Raw genomic sequence first — 21,211 nt, forward strand, 5'->3', positions numbered from 1 at the left:
CATGTGACTTAACATATCCACTTAATATTTAACTCACATCACTTAGGAGTTCCACAAAGCACAAAGCAAGAAACATTCGTGCAGTAATACTCCAAGTGACAGCCAAACAAAGAACATCTCAATTCCACTTTCTATCAGGAAGTGTCCATATCTAACATATACATCCAATCCCTCTTAGGCTACAAGGCATCACATATTAGGTCAATACACCAAGTCGTCTGAAATCCATACGTACTATCCTTGACAAGACAAGGCTCCCAACACTAAATCTCTTCATAGGCTTCCCTAGGGCAATCACCACACCACTCTCTGCCATCAGCTGCAGAAAGAACTCCCGCTATCGTCATCCAACTATCTCATGAATACAATTACATATCACCAAAACAGATAATTCTTTGAATGAGAAGTCTCATACTACAATGGTTAGACTCAAATGAGAGTTGTGCAATAGAGTTAAAACCTAACCTTCTAAAATTATCTAGTCTCATTAATGTGTAACTTAACATATTCTCTTACTAGTTAGATGAAACTAGTGAGAATTCCTAAAAGCACAAAGCAAGCAGCATTCGAGCATCAAGTAATCAGAACCAAGCATAAGCTAATCAGGTCATCCTATCACTGACTGATCAGTACTAGCATGCAAGTGTAGAAGCTCATATAATAGGCATACCAAGGCATCTCTCCAAGCATTCTATCATGCAAAAACTAAGCAGATCATTAGCCCTAGCTAGCATGCAATTCACATATTCATAAATCAAACCATATCAAATAATATAACGCTTGATATCGGTATGAAGTTGGTTCCAAGTTGTTTAGGTTTTCTCCTTGGGACTCGGCATGTTGGAGCCTCAACACGGTGTGTCGATATGTTTTGGAAGCATGGTTTAATGGAGAAACACGACGAGTTGAGGTGCCTCAATTCGGCGTGTTGGCAGATGGGTTGGAAACCCTAATTTTTAGGGTGTTTCACCCTATTTAAAGGCTTTAAGTCCCTTGGTTGGCCTCCTTACCAACCTCCTCTACCCAGAAACCCTAAAATCGAGTATCATCTTCAATTGTTGAGTGTGTAAGATTGTGGAGAACCTTGGGTGATCATTTTTGGTGCATTTTGAAGGAGCTAAAGAAGCTAGGAGTTGCTTGGCCTGAAGAAGAGATCTTGGATCCAGAACCACTATCTTGTTTGCCAAGTTTTTGAGGTATCATGTTTTCACCTTGCTTTTTAGTTGCTTAGATCTCTTCTTGGGTTAGATTGTATGCTTTTAGCCATGGTTGGGTGGATGGTAGGGATCAGGATGTCCCAAATGCTTATTCTTGCCGATCTAAGGTCTATATGAACTCTTTTGGCATAAATGTGCCAACTTTTTGGGTTTAAGGGCTTCATTCATTCATTAAGTCCTTCATTTGGCCCTTTTTGAGCATTTGAGCTTCTTCTAGTCATGCATGAGCGTAAAGTTGGAAGCTTTACGTGACCTTCCAGCTTTGAGGGATCAAATCTGCATTTTGAGGCTATGTCCTTGAAGATGAAGTGCTTAATGATTAAGCCCTCACTCTTTTAAGCCTAGGGTTTGGGTTTTGGACCCATTTCAGTGGTCCCTAGGGGTAAATTCAGAAACTTTACGCTTCTAGATTTCATTTTGTTCGAGATCTGAGTTTTGGAACTCTTGGATTCGTTGATAACAGCTTAATGCATTAAGCAGTTGGACTTTAGGCGAACACGACGAGTTTGTTGGAAAACTCGGTGTATTGGCTTGGTTTTTCCCCGATCTAAAGTTGATAAAGAAACACGATGAGTTTATTAGTGAACTTGATTTGTTGGGTCAACATGGAATGTTGACCTTTACTTTGACTTTGACTTTGACTTTTAAAGTTGACCAGGGTTAGCCACTTGGACATTTTGGATTTGGGCCTTGTAGTGTCAAATGCAGGTTTGGGTTATCGTGTGGGCTTGTATTGCTTGGGGTTTTGTTGGACTAGCTAACAATATGTGTTTGGATTAGGAAAGGTAAATGGGCGTTAGGGTAAAGGGTTGGGCCCAATTTGGAAAATTATGCCATTATTGGGCTTTGGATGATTATTGGTTTGAGAGTATTGATAATTGTGAGTTTAGACCTTAGTATTGGACCAACTAGGCGAGGGGTAAAATGGTTATTATACCCCATTTATATGTGTAGTATTGGAATTGCCTTGGAACCCAATTATTAATCGAGTATTATTTTGATGAATAACAGTTCGGGGATTTGTCAGCCGACAGCCAGGGATTGTCTGTGTGATTCAGCAGTGCGAAGTGAGTCTCCCTACTGGGTTTAGCGGGTCGAAGGAACCAATACCGGCCCATGATTTATATGTTAGGATGCTAGATGTCTGCGTGACTCTTGCATGTTTTGTATGATGGTATGCTTATCGGGCGAGGCCCGATACCAGGCGGGGCATGATGAGTAGATTATATGCTATTTATTAGTATATGGTTTTTTGTTTGTCGGGTGAGGCCTGATGTCGGGCAGGGCCCGATGACTGTATGGTATGCTATAGTCTTTGTGACTATTGCATGTGCTAGAATGGTATACGTTTATATGATTATATAGTTATATGGTAATGTGTTTATCGGGTGGGGCTCGATGACGGGCGAGGCCCGATGACTGGAACATATGCTAGTGTTTATGATCATTTTATGGGTTAGAGTGATTATGTGATATTTTGTATGTGTATGGTGGGCGAGGCACAGGGACAGGAGAGGCCTGAGAATAACATATCTTTAATCAGAGCGGGGCTCGATGTCGTGCGAGGCTCGATGGAGGGTGGGGGCCTAATATGTGATTTATTTATGTGCGGTATGTGGTCTCTGTGGTAACTTACTAAGTTTTGTGCTTACGGTTTATAGTTTATGTTTTAGGTACTTCCGTTTTCAAAAGGAAGAGCTCGGGTTGACTACTTGGCATGCACACCTTGTGTTCCGCATTTGACTTGTTATGGGATTTATACTCTGATTATAATGTATCGTTTTTATTTAAACAAGTAATTGATGATTCTTCTTTTATAAATAAAACGAAATTTTATGCCAATATTTTTCGTAAGTTACAGATAACATGTACAAATATGTTTGGGAAAACTTACTTGAGCTCAGTCGATTGCACGCATCACACCCCCTTGGTCTTTACAAAATCCTTTTAGAAATTTCTTTCCTTTTTTTAAAAAAAGGTCTTTTTAAAAGTTGTTTTCTTTTTAAGAAAAATTACCAATTCCTCAGTTTGAGTTCGGTTACACTCGAGAGTGTGCCCGAATCCCTCAAACCAAGGCTCTGATACCAACTTGTACCATCCCTAAATTATGAGGTAAAAATTTCGATTTTAATTTGACCAAAACATTAATTATCATTAAGTAAACATTCAATACTCCTTTGCAAAATATTCATAAGTACTTTGTAAGAAAAACAGTTATCAAAGTACAATCCCAAAATCATTATAATGCGGAAACATGGGTGGTTGCACTGCGATCAAGTTGGACCCTTCCTTTTAAAAATAGAAGTACCTAAAACATAAACTGAAAACTATAAGCACAAATCTTAATGACTTCCCCAAAATACCACATACCATACATATCAACATATATTGGGCCCCGCTCAGCATCGGGCCTCACCCGACATTAGACCCGGACACTGTCTGGCATCGGGCCCCACTTGGCATCGAGCCCCGCTCGGTATACAGATCTATCATTCATCATGCCCCGCTTGGTATAAACATATAAAAACACAATACATGTCATAATCACAGAGATAAATAGCATACAGACTAGCCTTCAGGCCCTGCCTGGCATCGGGTCATACCCAATAATCATAAAAACACATACATATAACTAGCATACAACATACTCATCCGGCCATGCCTGACATCGAGCCCTGCTCGGTAACATAAAACACATAACACATGCAAGAGTTACGCATACAACAAGCATAATAAGGGTAACAAACCATAGGCCGACATTGGTGTCTTCGACACGCTAAATACAATGAGGAAACTCACCTCAGTTTGCTGATAACCAAATAATTTCTCAGACCGCTGAACCGGTTAACCTCACGCCAACTAACAAAAGAAATACAATATTAATCAATAATTAACCCTAATCCAAAAATCTGAGACCCACTCCATAAACCAACCTCCTAAAGGGTAAAAGACAATTTTACCCTTTTCTTAGTTGCTCCATAACCAATGCCCAACCCAAACTGCATAAAAAGCCCAAAACCCAAAATGGCAATCCAAAGCCCATATCAAAAGCAACAAAAGCCCATTATGGCCCAATAACCTGATTGGGCCCCAAAACCAACGTGGACCTACTTCTAAGAAAAATCTAAGTTCTTAACCGAATAAGACATCACAACTCTTGCATAGAAGGGATAGAAGGGCCAATATCACATTTTTATAGTTCATAATAGCTTTATAATGGATAACGTTTCCAACTTTATCCATTAGAATGGTCCCAACAAACAAGATCTAGTCTTTAAGTCTCAAAGGGACCCAAAAGTTCATCTTTTTCAATTTAATCCATTAAGTACAAGTCTCAAACTTTCATATCTGAATCAAAATGATGTTTAGATGGATAAAGTTTCCAAATTTATCCATAAAAAGGTCACAAACTTTCAAGATCTAAACTTTATGCACTAAAATGATCAAAAGCTCATAACATCCGAAACTAGCTAGATCTAACAAATGCATCATCAAGATTCAAACTTTATACCTCTAGAAAATAGATCAAGGTGAACAAAGTACAGATCTACATGCTATATAGCAACCAAAATTTCTCCAAGAAGTTCATTCTTCTCCAAGGTGCACCATGCATACTCCGAAGCACTCAAAAACACCTTCTTATAGCTTACAAGGCTCAACTAGGGTTAAGGTTTCATGGAAGGGGTGGAGGCTGAGAATGGAGTGGGTTTGGAGGAGTTAAAGAGCTTAAATAGGGCTTGAACCAAGAAAATAGGATTTGGGCACTGATCGCGTACGCCCAACATAATCCTGGTATGCCCAGCGTACTCATTGTGCCTCGGTACGCCCATCGTACGCCCCTCTATACACCCAACGTACTCAACATAACCCAAAACCTACCAAACTTCAAACGAGCATAACTTCTTCGTTATAACTCCGATTTTGATGCTCTTTATATCCACGAAAAGGTATTGAGGAGATCTACAATATTCTCTTAATATCTTGGATAAAAAAGTCTTGAAAAAAATCCATATTTCATGCAAGAACCCGACCTATGACTTTTTCCGTTTTACCCTTTGAATCGAAAACACAATTCAAAGGTTTAGATCTCATAACCATCATTACCTCATTCTAAAAGATCTAAACATCGCCTCCTTAAGGCCCAAAGTCTTTACACAATCAACTTTCGGTCCATAGGGGTGAATTACAGAATGATCCCGAATAGGATATTACGTTATGTCAATCGCGATCTCGACTACTTGGTTGCTTAGGTCATATGTTTTGAACCTCATAACTTCTTCATACAATCTCGGATTTTAACAATTTTCTGTATCAATGTGTTCATATTTTAGTCTACTACAACTTTCGTTTAGATTACTCACGTTAAAAGTAAATATATTTTTACTTACGGTCTTTATATCCATATGTTTTTTATGAATGTATGTATGAATGTTTTTTTATAAAATCGTAAGTAAATATATATTACATTTTAACGGGAGTAATATTAACAAAAGTTGTAGTAGACTCAAAAACCGAACACGTGGATATAAAGATCGTTAAAATCTAATATCATATGAAGAAGTTACGACGTTCAGAACAGAATACATACGCAACCAAGCAGTCGAGATTGCAATAAACATAAGCATCAACAACCCCAAACACCTCATCAATTATTGTCTCATGTAAGATGTCGTGAGAAAAAACAAAAGAAATCATTCAATAGTACTGAATAAATACAAAACAAAAATGACTTATTTTGAAACAAAAAAATATTAAGGACTATATATGTACAAAAATATTAAGAACTAAATGTGTAAAAAATGAGAAATATATTATCCTATTAAGTCATTTTTCCGAACTAACCGGTCATAAGGATCGAATATGTACAGTTTAACGAGTTAAATAGTTAAATGTGGACGGAAAAAAAAAAAAAAAAAAAACTCAGTGACCAAATGTGTACAAATCGAAAAATATATAACCCTTTTAACCAAAATGGTGTATTTCAAAAAAAAAATATTTACCAAATAGGTGACGTTTTAAATTTTTAATTTTTTATTAAAATTTCTGTTTTTTTAATCATTTTGTTGTTCTTTTAGCATACTTTTTTTTTACTTTCTTTTTTACTGTTTATTATAAAAATGTGTTTTTTTGTTTATATACATCAAACAAGAGAAAACAGGAAAAAAATGGTTTGTACACTGCTCGACGGATTAGAACACAAAAAAACAAGAATATTTTTTTTTCTTATTTTTTTATTATTATAGTGTCTACATGAGACAAAAAAATCATTTTTTTTATTGTTTTGTATTATTCGTTGAAGAAAAAAAGTATTTTTTTTTTCTTGTTGCATCTAACTTTAACTCTAGATATACAAAAAGAAAAGTATTGTATATATTTTTCTTAAAACTAATATATGCCAAATCAATTGTTTAATTTAAGAATTATTTTCTCCCAATGTTTTGGTTTATTAATATATTAGTTATTCAAATGGTTCTTACTTAAAATGATATTTATTGGTTTATATTGAAAAAAAATTGTTTGTTAGTTTTTATAAGAAGTCCTTGTTGGTTTAGATTAAAAAAATTATACAAAACCAACAATTGTTTCATACAAAATAAATAACATCGAAATAGCTTGTTTCAATAATCAATGTCTGAAATAAAATAAAATAAAATAAAAGAATAAGACATAAATTCGAATGAACCAAACAAAAATATATTGAATATGTCTTCATTTATTTTGTTTGGTTCATTTTTCTTTATGCTTATTTGTTAACTTTTTTTTTTCAAATAATGGTTATCGAAACAAGCTATTTTCAAATTTTTATATTTTGTTTTGTGTTTGTTAGAAAGTGATTGTTGGTTTTGTACTTAAAACATTATACCAATAATTATTTTAATCTAAACCAACAAGGACTTATAAAAACTAACAAATAATTTATTTTTTCAATATAAACAAATAAATATCATTTTAAGTAAAAACCACCTAAATAATTAATATATTAATAAGGATGAACATTGTTGGAAAACAATTCTAAAATTCAACTATTTAATTAAAAATGATTTTGTATATATTAGGTTTAAATACAAATACATAAATATCGTAAGAAAAATATACACAATTCTTTTCTTTTTGTATATCTAGTTTAGATGTAACAAGAAAAAAAATTTCTCAAATGAATAATACAAAACAATAAAAAAAAAATGATTTTTTGTCTCATGTAGATACTATAATAATAAAAAGTAAGAAAAAAAAAACATTCTCGTTTTTTTGTGTTCTAATCCGTTGAGTAGTGTATAAACTATTTCTTTTTTCTTTTTTCTCTTGTTTGATGTATATAAACAAAAAAAACACCTTTTTATAGCAAAACGTAAAGAAGAAAGTAAAAAAAAAAAAAAAAAAAAAAAACAGCAAAATCTCTATCTTAATAAAAGAATCCATTTGTCTACATGGCACTTAAAGAATTCATTTCCCCTTAATGTTAATTTACTGAATTACTTTTCATTCCTTTTATTTTCCGGTTACTAAACCCTTCTATCATACATATTTTATTTCAATTCCGTTTAGTTTAGTATTTTGATTTACCTTATTCTTATTCCTCCTAGGGTTTTAGTCGGACGCAGGTTTCTCCAAAAAAAAAAAACATCGGGCGCCATTTGTGTCTCATGTTCGCTCCATCAAGACTCCATATCAACCATCTTTATCTTCAATTCTTCTTGTCTCCGTCGACTTCATATCTACCTCGAACTCACCTTATAAAATAGCTTCCTGCTCCACCTCTTTCCCATGTTAAAGTTTTTGTCTTTAATTTTAGGGCTTTCCAAAGATGAAGATGAATTGTCTTCCACTCTTGCTACCATGTATACATAAAAGAGCTGATTAACCCATGTTTTCTTTTTCTCTTTCTCCCCTACATATATTACGAGGGTTGAAAGCGAAGAAGACAAGGTTGACTATGACGACTTAATTAATTTCAAGAAGAAAGATACCTAATTTATAGAATGCTTAATTAGTCTCAAGAAGAAAGGTACTCGATTTATAGGACCATTGTCCATCCCTAAATCAATTCAGTATTTTGCTCATATATTATTTATGCTAATATCCTAAATATTTATATTATCATTTCGATCTTCTTTTACTTTTGCTATATTATAAAACAAGTTCAGCTAAGCAAGATGAAGATTTTGGGTATTTTGTTTAGAAATTATTAAGATTAATGTTACTTGTGTTTCTAAGGCTCTCCCTTATTGCATCTTGCCGCAATCGGGATAAATATGTTGGGTCAACATTGGGCTAGAAGTAAATAGTGATTTGAATCCACATTGAGGGAGAGAGATATGTTTCTATGTAAATTTTTTTAATATGTGTGAAATTTGTGAACTTATGTAATGATACTTCCTATTAAATATATGTGTTGCAGTTAGATGCAAATGTCAAGAGTTTCTTGATTTGTATCTCCCTTCCTTTGTGTCATCTAATATTTATATTCTTGTGTTTGCATAAAAAAAATCCAAACTTGAGGATTTTTATTGTTGGGTTGTGAACATTTGATATTTACATTTTTGTGTTAGTTAATTGTTTTTCATTTAATGTATAGTGGCTGTTGCACATTATGAATAAGTGGTCAAACAACATGAATGTTTACAAGGAGCTAATTGTTGTAGAATATGTTGGTGTTGAGGTTTAAATGGCTGAAAACTTTCAGTTGGATGAGCCTAATACGACTATTGAGTTTCTTAAGATGAACCCTATTGGAAAGATATTTTTTGGAATGACCTTCTAAGTTGGTACCTTTTGGCTCCATTTTATATTTACATTCTATTTGAGCATGTATTTTACCTTTTTTTTATTATTGCATTTTAAATCGGTTTGGTGGTAAGGTGAATACTTTGTGTTAAAAGATTTGTGTTTGTCTGTTTTATCCCCGTAATTGATGTTCATTTGTACTCCTTCAACGCATCGAGGCTAACATTGTGGTAAATAGTTATGACAATTATCAATCTTTTGAGAGATGAAGGATGAGAAGTAGTTGTTTTTGGTATAGAAAACTTTGATGTACATGGATGTTCTTATGTCAGATGATATGAAAGTTCATGTATTATTAGTACTGGTTTGGCAGGAAACAATTTGTTTGAGAATATGCTAAAATATGTTGCTTATGCATAAGAGTTGATATTGGATCATTTTTCACAGCAAAAAATTATCATCTTAAATGAAAGTAGATTAATATAAATAACAACCAAATTTAACTTCGTTGCTATAATAAATAACTCATAATGATCAGGTAAGCTATATTATGTATTTTTTATTATTATTTGAGAATGAAGAAATCACTTAAAATTAATCAAAATCCATTCAATTTTATTTATTAGTCGTGATCATGATTTTTTGAAATGTATTTTGTTGTTTGCAATGTTAGCACAATTAGATGCATGTTAACCACTTAAAGTTTATCAAAGTTCAATCAGCAGTTCAACTTTATTATCTAATGTTAAATTTATTAAACAAAAGGGGATAAAGAAAGGAACTAGCGTTTTACTTCCAACCCTCATGGCAAAAAATAAGTAACTTTAGGGATATTTGTCGCCTCTTTGAGTTCTCAAGTATCTAATTTTTTTTTGCTCATCTCCAAATATCTACATTAAAAAATATAACTAGAATAATAATAGAGACCAAAATTGCAAATAGTTTCTTTAAAAACTCTCAATGTTTCACTTTATCCCCTACATTTTTAACACTTGCTGAAACATTCCTATAATTTGTTTTTCATCAATTTCTTAATACTTTCATGCTATTTCAAGTTATTACAATTTACGTTTGGTGTGTGAAAACTGTCTTGGAGCATAAGATTCTAATCCGAATAACTATAATTGTCACGGATCTACGGATCAAGTTTTTAGAAATTTATAATCAATTTGTAGTTTTTAATTTTTAATTTATTGTATATAAGAAAGTTTTTAAAAATTCATAATCAATTTGTAGTTTTTAAGTTTTAATTTGTTATGTTGTGTTTATTTATTTTTATTATATTATATTTATATTTAGCTTTTTGTATATCAATGTTATTTCCATGATTGATTGTATTTTTTCATAACTTATTGAAATTTATAATATGTTTTATAAATCATAATTATATTAAATATCTTTACATACATATCGTATTTTTAAATATATATATATATATATATATATATATATATATATATATATATATATATATATATATATATTAAATAATCAATACAAAACTCTAGAAAAATAAATCTTATTAATTTAATAAAATTTATAAATCTTTTTCCGTGGTTTTCACGGGTTGTAACCTAGTTATTTAAAAAACTAAAATTTTAAGAAAAATTAAAAAATTTAAACTACACCTATTATTATTAATAATTCCTTTTAATCATTTGATACTTAGACAAAGAACATAGTCGCCGGCCACCATTGAAGATCTCAACGGTAAGACAGATATATCTCATAATTCTCCCGCTTTAGAGCATTGACGTCATTAAAGTCTCTGAATTTACCATAAGAGAGGCCACAATCCCGCAGATTCAAACAATTTTTAAGCAAAACAAACTTACTTCTAAGAGTTTAGTTGAGTTTTACATTCATGAGATACGAAAACTCAATCCCATCTACAGAGCAGTCATCAAAGTGAACCAAGATGCAATTCACGAAGCTAAGAAAGCTGATGAAGAACGTAAAGATAATGCCCCAGAGTCTCGTTTTGGGTTGTATGGTATCCCTGTTTTGGTCAAAGATAACATTGCAACCAAAGATAAGCTGAACATGACTGCAGGATCTTCACTACAAGAAATAAGATTATTACTGGCGACAGGTGTCACCGCGAAAGGTATTAGCGGCGACATGTCGCCGCTAAAGGGTCGCTGCTGTTGGCTCATCGCTGATGCTCCATTGGTCGCCGTTGATGCTCCATTCATCGCCGCTAATGCTCTTCGTCGCCATTAAAGGCGTCGCTGCTATTAGTATGTATTTCTATTCATAAAAATACACATATACATACATAATACACATACAAAATTCATATATACATATGAAAATACATACACATACATAATAGATAATACACATATACATACGAAAATACATACACATACATAATACACATAAATATACATAACAATATATACATAGGATTGAACATACAAAAACACATATACATACATAAAATACATTCAAAATACACATATACATACAAATGAACATACAAATACACATCCATATCTACAAACACAAAATACACTTATAAATACACATCAATGCTAGAAATTTAGTAAAGAGAAGTGAAAAGGAAAAGGAAAAGGAGAAAAATGGACCAGAGATGGGTGAAATTGCGAAAAAATTTTGTGAAATTCCGATGAGGTCGACAACAATGGTGAGCAGATAGAAGAAGGAGAACATAGAAGAATGGAGCAGAGAGGGGTTTTATTGTATACGGCCTTTAGCGGCGACGCGTACTCTTTGGCGGCAACACATGGGAGGGAAAACAACGTGGGGTTTTCTAAGTCGTTGGATCATCTCTTAAATCGACGGATGAGATTGAAATGATACAGATCGCCAAAATAAGCCTTTAGCGGCGACGCATACTCTTTAGCGGCGACACACCGGAGGGAAAACAACGCGGGATTTCTTATGTCATCCTAATCGTAGGATCATCTCTTAAATTGACGGATGGGATTGAAATGACGCGGATCGCCAAAATAAGCCTTTAGCGGCGACGGGGACTTTTAGCAGCGACGTGGACTTTTAGCCTTTAGCGTCGACGCCTTTAGTCGCTAAAGGCTATTGCCGGTTATTCTTGTAGTGCTTACGCACTTCTTAATTCAATGGTGCCTCGTGATGCTGGTGTGGTAAAGAAGTTGAGAGAATCAGGGGCGATTATACTTGGGAAAGCGAGCATGAGTGAGTGGGCCCATTTCAGAAGTTCCTTAGCTCCTAATGGTTGGAATGCTAGAACTAAACAAGCAGTTGTAAGTATTGTTTCATGAAATCCAATGAACTAAATTGGATTCAGCTTTGAAAAACTATTGTTTTGAAAGAGTTGTTGGATTTGTGCAGAACCCATATGTAGAAACTGCTGATCCATGTGGTTCAAGCACCAGATCAGCTATATCAGTTGCAACAAACATGGTAACTGTATCACTTGGCACAGAAACAGATGGATCACTCCTATGTCCTTCAAGTGCAAACTCAGTTGTTGGAATCAAACCCACTTTAGGTCTCACTAGTCGAGCAGGAGTCATTCCAATTTCCCCTGGACAAGACACAGTTGGGTAAGCATATAAAAGCTTCTTAAATTTCTCCATTCAGACATATCCTTTTGTTCCATGGATTTCGCTAACAGACCAATCATGCAAAAGCAGACCAATATGTAGGAGCGTAACAGATTCTGTGTATGTCCTTGATGCGATTGTGGGTTTTGATGAAGATGATGCAGTTACAACAAGAAAAGCTTCAAAGTATATTCCCCATGGTGGTTATCTGAAGCACCTAAAACCTGGGGGACTTAACAGAAAGAGGTTAGGGATAGTGAGGGATTATCCTAATTTCGGATTTGGTAATGATACTGAAACTTTGAATAAGTTTAAAAAACATTTCATAACATTAAGGTAAGCATTTTAATATATTGTTTTTTCTTTTTCTTTTTCTTTTTCTTTTAAGCTTTAAATTCTACATTTAACATTCTTATATACCTTGCAAATTTGTGTTAAACAAGACAAAGTGGTGCTACTCTAATCGACAATCTTAATGTCACCAACTACGATTATATCATGCCAATGTTCCTTGGTGAGACCATTGCAATATTAGCAGAATTCAAGATATCCCTGAAAGCCTATCTAAAGGAGCTAGTGGATTCACCTGTGAGATCTTTAGCAGATGTGATAGCCTTCGACAAGAAATTTGCTAATGTGGTAAGTATAGATCAGGCGTTCATCATCATGGATTCATGGGATGGTTCATTAAGATTTTTTTTTTTTTTTTTTTTGTCTTTCTAAAAGGGCACGATTGTGTTATATTTTAGGAAAAGCTCAAAGAATACCCACAAGACTTGTTTTTGGAAGCTGAGAAGACGAATGGGATTCGAGAGCTAGAGAAGGAAGCATTGAAGAACTTGACAAGAGCATCAAAATTAGGGTTTGAGAAGTTGATGAAAGAAAACAAATTGGATGCACTTGTAACTCCATATTCAAGTGGTTCTCTGGGATTAGTGTTCCAGGTGGATATGACAAAAACGGGGCTCCTTATGGTATTTGTATTGGAGGGTTAAAAGGTTCAGAGCCAACATTGATAGTGATTGCTTATGGATTTGAACAGGCTACTAAGTTCAGAAAGCCTTCTCCAATCAAGGATCACCAACTATCTGGGGATTATGTTGTTGAAAACTTAGATGAGTCCCTCAACCATATCCTAGACCTATGTGATGTTGGCTGAAGGCTTGTGGAGTTGTAGATATATATGTCAAATTCAAAAATCCATAAATCATTCATTGGCTCCTATATATGTAAGAAAAAACCAGCCACTAAAAAGGCCTATTCTTTGAACCAGATAAAATTCCAGTTCAGGGTGATGTTTGGATTCAGGGAAGAAGAAGATCCATAAATTCTTTGTTAAAACTTCTTTCATAAAACATAAACAAACTATGTATAAACCCGAACATGGAAAAGAATTGATGTCATGCTTTTATGCTTATTCCATCTTTGGGGTGAATGTTAATTAGAAGAGCATCACCAACATCAACAGACTAACCCATAAAGAATTGAGCCATCTAGAAAGGACCATAAGTGAACATCAACATTTAAACTACTAAGCAGTGATTATCCAACAATGACATCAAATACAAACAATTACAAAGGCATGTTTCAGCTACCAATTCAAATAATCAAAATTCCCTTAATTATCGAAGCAAATTAAAAAAAAAAAAAAAAGTCAGACTTAGAAAAGAACCATAGATAGACATGTTGATCACAATTGATTCTTGATTGGAGGAGGCTTTCTCAACTTAGAAGCTTGTTCAAACCCATAAGCAATCTCTATCAATGTAGGCTCTGAACCCTTTAAACCTCCAAAACAAATACCATATGGAGCCCCATTTTTATCATACCCACCTGGAACACTGATTCCTGGATATCCCCCAATTGCAAGAACTGTAGATCCATATGAATATGGCGTTACAAGTGCATCCAATTTGTTTTCTTTCATCAACTTCTCAAACCCTAATTTTGATGCTCTTGTCAAGTTCCTCAATGCTTCCTTCTCTAACTCCCCAATCCCATTCGTCTTCTCAGCTTCCAAAAAGATGTCTTGTGGGTAGTCTTTCAGTTTTTCCTGAAATATATATGTAACAAATTTATTTTTTCATAAAGAAAAATTCAATTATAGAGGAACATGATCACATGATTTGTACATACCACATTAGCAAATTTCTTGTTGAAGGTTATTACATCTGCTAAAGATCTCACAGGTGAATCCACTAGCTCCTTTAGATATGCATTCAGTGATATCTTGAATTCTGCAAATAGTGCTATATACTCACCAAGGAACATTGGAATGATATCATTGTAGTTGGTGACTTCAAGATTATCTATCAGAGTAGCACCACTTTGTCTTTTTTTTTAACAAATTGCAAAAGTAAGAATTGTTAGATTTATATTTTAAGAATTAAAGAAAACCCCAGATGTTAAAAACTTAAAATGCATACCTTAATATCATGAAATGTTTCTTGAACTTATTCAAAATCTCAGTATCATTACCAAATCCAAAATTAGGATAATCCCTCACTATCCCTAACCTCTTTCCTTTAAGCCCACCAGATTTTAAGTGCTTCAGATAACCACCATGGGGAATATACTTTGAAGCTTTTCTGGTTTCAACTTCATCGTTTTTATCATAACCCACAATGGCATCAAGGACATACACAGCATCAGTTACTGTCCTACATATTGGTCTGTTAAGAGGGACAAAAACTGTTAGCAAAATCATTAAATCATTAAGAAATATGAATGGAAAAATTAATAGATATATTAGGTTTACCCAACTGTATCTTGTCTAGGGGAAATTGGAATGACTCCTGCTCGACTTGTGAGCCCTAATGTGGGTTTAATCCCAACAACTGAGTTAGCACATGAAGGACATAGGATTGATCCATCTGTTTCTGTACCCAGTGATACAGTTACCATGCTTGTTGCAACTGCTATAGCTGATCCAGTGCTTGAACCACATGGATCGTGGGTTGCTACATATGGATTCTGCACAAAATTCAACAACTCTTTCAAAGACGCATATACACAAACACCTGGTGTGCTATAATGTTTTGGTGGCAACATGTTATCATATATGCAGTAAAACAATCAAATGACCATAAGTACTAAAGAAAGCTGAAGGTGGGAACTTACAATTGCTTGTTTAGTTCTAGCATTCCACCCACTGGGTGCAGTGGAGCTTCTGAAAAAAGCCCACTCACTCAAGCTTGCTTTCCCGAGTATAATTGCCCCTGATTCTCTCAACTTTTTCACTACACCAGCATCCCGAGGCACCACTGACTTAAGAAGTGCGTAAGATCCTGCAGTCGTGTTAAGCTTATCTTTGGTTGCAATGTTATCTTTGACTAAAATAGGGATACCATGCAACCCAGAGCGCGACTTGGGGTCATTAGCTTTTCGCTCTTCATCGGCTTTCTGAGCTTGATGAAGAGCATCTGGGTTCACTTCGATGACTGCTCTGTAGATGGGATTGAGTTTACGTATCTCCTGGATGTACAACTCAACTAACACCTTGGACGTAAGTTTGTTCTGCTTAAAAGCTGTTCGAATCTCTTGGATGGTGGCTTCATTTATGGTAAACTCAGAGCCTTCAATGGCGTTAATGCTCAGAAGCAGGAGGATTAACAAATAAATCTGCGTAAACATTGAGATCTTCAATGGTGATTGGTGGACAACTCTCTTTTCTGTCTAGGCATCAAAGGATTAAAAGGTATTTGGAATTTATATATGATGATGATGGACCTAAATATCTGATAAAATATAATATCTACTGGGAAAGACGACATCATGCTTTCATGGCGCATGGATAGGGAATTTTTAGGCATCTGCTACTGCCGTTGATGGGAGGGAATCTCAAGATTGACCGATGTTCAAACACACAATACGATATCTCGACATGATTTATTTGATAAATTATATTTTATTTAATAGAGTTAATTACATAAATGGTCCATATGGTTTATGGTTTGGTTAGTATTATACGTATTTAGTTCAACCTTTGAAATATTGATAGATTTTGTTAATTATGGTTTTAAAAAGTTACAGCCACCTTCCCATCCATAGTCCATATAAAAGTTTTAATTTAGAACTTGAGCATACATTATTTCTAAACATGCCCCACGACTCGTGATTTTGGGTCAACTGGTAGGCATTTCAAACGGACACATATCCACACAATATCCTACCTATCAAAAATTGACACCTTTGCTCCCTATCTCACTCATTTACCTGTGTGTCAGTGTGATTCCTTATAAGGTTGTAGGGAACGGTGTCACAAGAACCGCACTCATGTAGGAGCCACATACAAATTGTGGTTCTTTACCACACCTATGGTGTGGGAACTACGGTAGAGAAAGAGAAAGGTAAAGAGAAGAGAAGAGAAAAGCGAGAGACACATAAAGGAAAAGAAAGAGAAAAAGGAATGTGGTAGATTTTGGGAGAGGTGCGACCAAACCGCACCTACCCAAAACCGCATAGGAGGGGGAGGGGGGGGGGGGGGGGGGGGGGGGGTCCCTGCCTATGTCGCACTAAGTGCAGCCAAACCCCAGTACACTCCCTTAAGCCTAAAGTTGCATTTGCATCAGTGATCAGTCTAGCATCGCACAGTATGACTTCTCATAAACTGGCAGTTAGCTCTAAGATCTATTACTTGAGCTCACAGTCTCTAAAACGCACATAATCATGATTTTTTTGTGACAACGTTTCAAAAATCTGTCTATTTAGGAACCCAGTTCAACATCGAGTCCGTCGAGATTTATATTTACTAGTGTCAGACCCCCTCCCATCCAGACTGTGAGTAGAATATTAGATAACAAAATTTGAATCGTAGGATTGATTTGTAAAGCTATTCTATATCTTTTTTTTAATAATAGTATTGATACATTTTCTTTCTTTTGAGATATTTACTAGAATGTATATGCTTTAAATGCAGGATTTAACTAGTTAGTTGAGTTGTGTGTGTCAGCATCCAACTAGGAGACAGAATATTGAATAATGAAATTGTAATTTTAAATATGTTGATCCTAAGGACCAATTTTTTTAAATAAAATTTATATTTATATATTTTGAAAGAAATTCCCTATGATTTTATTTGTCAACTCTTGTAGTTAATTGTTGTGCATCTTTCACGTTTCCATATGTCAACCCTTGTCATGATTAAAATTAAAATTGACAAATTCTAATTAAGTTTAAAAATTCGTATATATACCATGTAAACTTAAACGAGTAATATAAATTATGTAAATTATTTGCACGGGGGCCAAAGTGACAAGCTACAAGTTGACATTGAGGATAGATAGAAGAGAAAAGAAAAGTGTTTATTTAAGTATTTTAGTCCTTTTCTGAATATTGGTATGTCGGTATTCTTGTATCAAAGTTCTTTTTTTTTCTTCCAATAATGGCTTTATAAAACTGATATAGTTTAAACTTTTTTTTTCTAAATTGACTTATTTATATTACTATAAGCGTGTAGTAGTTTAATTTTATCTATTCTAGAATTTAAGTAAAGGTTTCTTCTGTAACTATAGCTAAATAGCGCATATGGCATCATCAAAGACGACTCAATAATAATAATAATAATAATAATAATAATAATAATAATAATAATAATAATAATAATAATAATAACAATCTGGTGCTCATCAGATGTTATATATAGATAGAGAGATATAAGAGAGTATTCCAGACACACACACCCACACAAAAAAGGTTCATAAATGTCTAAAGTGCTTGTCTTTGCATGTTTGCTTGTGCTCTTCACCGCCACCTCGCCGGCGGTGAGGGGTAAATATTACTCCAACAGCCACACAGTTGATGTGCCGGCCACCATACAGAAAACCCATCTCCACTTCTTCATGCATGACATCCTTTCAGGCAACAATCCTTCCGCCGTTCTTGTAGCAAAACCTAACGGCACGGTGGTCCAAGAAGGTAATCTCCTCCCATTTGGGGCGGTTTATGTAATCGATGACTGGCTCACTGTGGGACCAGACCCGAAATCCAAGATTATTGGAAATGCACGTGGAATGTACGCTTCAAGCAGCCGTGGGTCAGACTTGACCTTGTTGTTAAGTGCTGATTTTGAGTTTACGAGTGGTGTATTTAATGGGAGTTCTGTAAGTGTGTTTTCAAGGGATCCGCTGGTGGTGGCAAAGGAGGTGGCGGTGGTCGGTGGCAGAGGAAAGTTCAGGATGGCTAAAGGGTTTATCTTGCTTAATGCCGTTTACTTTAACACTACAAATGGGGATGCCATTCTTGAATGCCATGCCACCATTTTTCATTAACAAATTAAAGAAAGAAATAAGAGCTAGTAGGCCAGGTTATGAAAACCCTACTGATGATGTTGTGATAAAGTTGAGATTATATATATATATATATATATATATATATATATATATATATATATATATATATATATATATATATATATATATATATATGTTTGTGAAGTCTGGTTGGGGTTTTTGGTAAGAAAAAAATTGGGTCATGTTAATTTCTAGATTCATATAAAATAAAACTGTATGAGAGTTGCATGTATACATATGTGAGTGATAACGATCATTGACATCAAAATAAATCAAATCATTTTATGAACACTTTTGGATTAGTAGATTGTATATATATGTGGAAGCCATGTGTCTGTGATAACGAGCATTGACATCAAAATAAATCAAATCATTTTATGAATACTTTTGGATTAGTAGATTGTATATATGTGGAAGCCATATGTCACGTGATAACGATCATTGACATCAAAATAAATCAAATCATTTTATGAATACTTTTGGATTACTAGATTGTATATATGTGGAAGCCATATGTCGATGATATCGATCATTGACATCAAAATAAATCAAATCATTTTATGAATACTTTTGGATTAGTAGATTGTATATATGTGGAAGCCATATGTCGTTGATAACGATCATTGACATCAAAATAAATCAAATCATTTTATGAATACTTTTGGATTAGCAAATTGTATATATGTGGAAGCCATCAGGTAAATTATTAATTTATACAACAAAATAAATCAAATCATTTATGAATGCTTTTGGATTAATAGATTGTATATATGTGGAAGCCATTAGGTAAAGTTTTAATTTATATAATATTAAGTTATAGATTGTATATATGTGGAAGCCATCACGTAAAGTTTTAATTTATACAATATTAAGTTTTTTTTTGAAACGGCAAACTATCCTACTCCTAATCATCCTATATACCATCTATGTCTCCTAGTAAGACTTGAACCCATGACCTCTCATTTGAGAGAGTCACTACTTACCGCTAGACCAAAAGCCCTTTCATAGAAAAACTAATAAATTATAGACAAAACTTCAAAAATGGTCCCTGTGGTTTCCGAAAATATCAAGTTTAGTCCCTAAGTTCAAAAAACCTCACAGATGGTCCCTGTGGTTTCAAAACTTTTAACAAATGGTCTTTTTTGCTAACTCCGTTAACTTTTGACCGTTAAGTGAAGGGCATTTCTGTCTTTTCACTATTACAGGGACGATTTTTGAAGTTTTGCCCTTATTTAAAAAAAGGAAAAAAAATATATTATTTAATATAGAAAAGGTCTCTCTCTCTCTTTCTCTCTCTCTCTCTCTCTTTCTCATAAAACACACATCCTCTAGTTCCTCTTTATTTGATCGTAACAAAGAAAAAAAAAATACTCTTTTGAAGAAAAGCCCTAAACCAATCTAGAACACCATTGTTGGACAGCTTCCAAAAACCATCGAATCGCCACCTCATCTCCAGCCTCCGCCACCAGAGAGCACGTTTTGACTCCCACCCCACATATCGATTCATCACAGGTTCATCATCAACAGATTCATTACCATTGTGATTAGAATCAGCTGTTGTACAAGTGAAATTGATGCTTTTAAAAATAAAGAGTGATTGAATTGATGCTCTAAAGATAGAGAAGACAAGTTTTTAAGCTAGGTTAACTGATTTCAAGGACCAAAACCTCATGGATTTCGAGCTCCAAAGGTTGATTGAATCCAAGAGGAGTGAAATCGATGTATGTAAACAAGTTGAAGATCTACATGTATGCTTTTCTTTTCCCTGCAACTATATGTGATTTCTATTGGTTTAGAGTAAAATAATACAAAAATACCCCCTTTCCCCCTTTGATTTTGGGTTTCGAGTATAAATGAGAATAGAATTTGAACAGAATAGAACTTGAACAAGGAAAATGGGAGATTATAATAAGGAAGATGATCTGGTGGTGGATGTCACAGTGATTGTGAAAGCTTCGATGTTATGGAGTAGAGGAATAAGTGTGGTATGTGGTGGATGGATGGTGGAATAGTGATGTAGAAAAACGATGAACGTGATAGGGGGTCGGAGATAAGGAGATGCGATCTAAGCATTTTTTTTTCTAATCTCACCAAAACCAAAATCTCTCTAATTTGATGTTGTAGTTGTGTGATGTTGATTATCAGTTTGGGGTTTGATTTTGGTGGTAAGAGTGTGAGTTGAAGAATATGGGATGGTGTAGGTTCTGTGTTTGTTTTTATCCAAAGCAGATGATGATAATCAAGCGTTCTCCTTCTTTTTGTTGTAAACATTTGATAAGCTCCATTGTTCAACTTTCAAATGGTGAAGCTTCATCTGGGTTATTTTATCATTGTATGGAATTTTTTTGATTTATTGGTCTGTAATAAGATAGAATTTCATATGGCAAAATTTAAAATGAACTTTCAGATGATGTTAATTGAGAGAGACAGA

At 34.3% G+C, this 21,211-nt stretch overlaps 2 protein-coding genes and 1 pseudogene across 2 annotated transcripts; 2 read left to right on the forward strand and 1 right to left on the reverse strand.

Moving 5' to 3' along the window:
• Positions 1 to 11,073: 11,073 nt before the first annotated feature.
• LOC111884295 (probable amidase At4g34880) lies at positions 11,074 to 14,263 on the forward strand (annotated as a pseudogene).
• Positions 13,983 to 16,329, reverse strand: LOC111884309 (probable amidase At4g34880). The gene is made up of 5 exons (XM_023880622.3): positions 15,611 to 16,329; positions 15,249 to 15,463; positions 14,917 to 15,162; positions 14,627 to 14,822; positions 13,983 to 14,543 (listed from the first exon to the last, which is right to left on the reverse strand). Exons 1-5 carry the CDS (start codon positions 16,121 to 16,123, stop codon positions 14,181 to 14,183), a joined length of 1,533 nt encoding a protein of 510 aa, XP_023736390.1. The 5' UTR covers positions 16,124 to 16,329; the 3' UTR covers positions 13,983 to 14,180.
• A 1,818-nt stretch (positions 16,330 to 18,147) lies between these two features.
• LOC111884308 (dirigent protein 4) lies at positions 18,148 to 18,809 on the forward strand. Its single transcript, XM_023880621.3, has one exon. It carries the CDS (start codon positions 18,193 to 18,195, stop codon positions 18,757 to 18,759), a length of 567 nt encoding a protein of 188 aa, XP_023736389.1. The 5' UTR covers positions 18,148 to 18,192; the 3' UTR covers positions 18,760 to 18,809.
• Positions 18,810 to 21,211: the final 2,402 nt, after the last annotated feature.

Source organism: Lactuca sativa, chromosome 3 (assembly GCF_002870075.4).
Source record: "Lactuca sativa cultivar Salinas chromosome 3, Lsat_Salinas_v11, whole genome shotgun sequence".
Classification (NCBI taxonomy): Eukaryota; Viridiplantae; Streptophyta; class Magnoliopsida; order Asterales; family Asteraceae; genus Lactuca; species Lactuca sativa.

Coding starts and splice junctions, on each gene's coding strand:
- LOC111884309 (XM_023880622.3), bottom strand. CDS start 16,123: ATGTTTACGCAGATTTATTTGTTAATCCTCCTGCTTCTGAGCATTAAC. Junction 15,464..15,610: donor CTAGAACTAAACAAGCAATT/GTAAGTTCCCAC, acceptor AATTTTGTGCAG/AATCCATATGTAGCAACCCA. Junction 14,823..14,916: donor AAACATTTCATGATATTAAG/GTATGCATTTTA, acceptor TTAAAAAAAAAG/ACAAAGTGGTGCTACTCTGA.
- LOC111884308 (XM_023880621.3), top strand. CDS start 18,193: ATGTCTAAAGTGCTTGTCTTTGCATGTTTGCTTGTGCTCTTCACCGCC.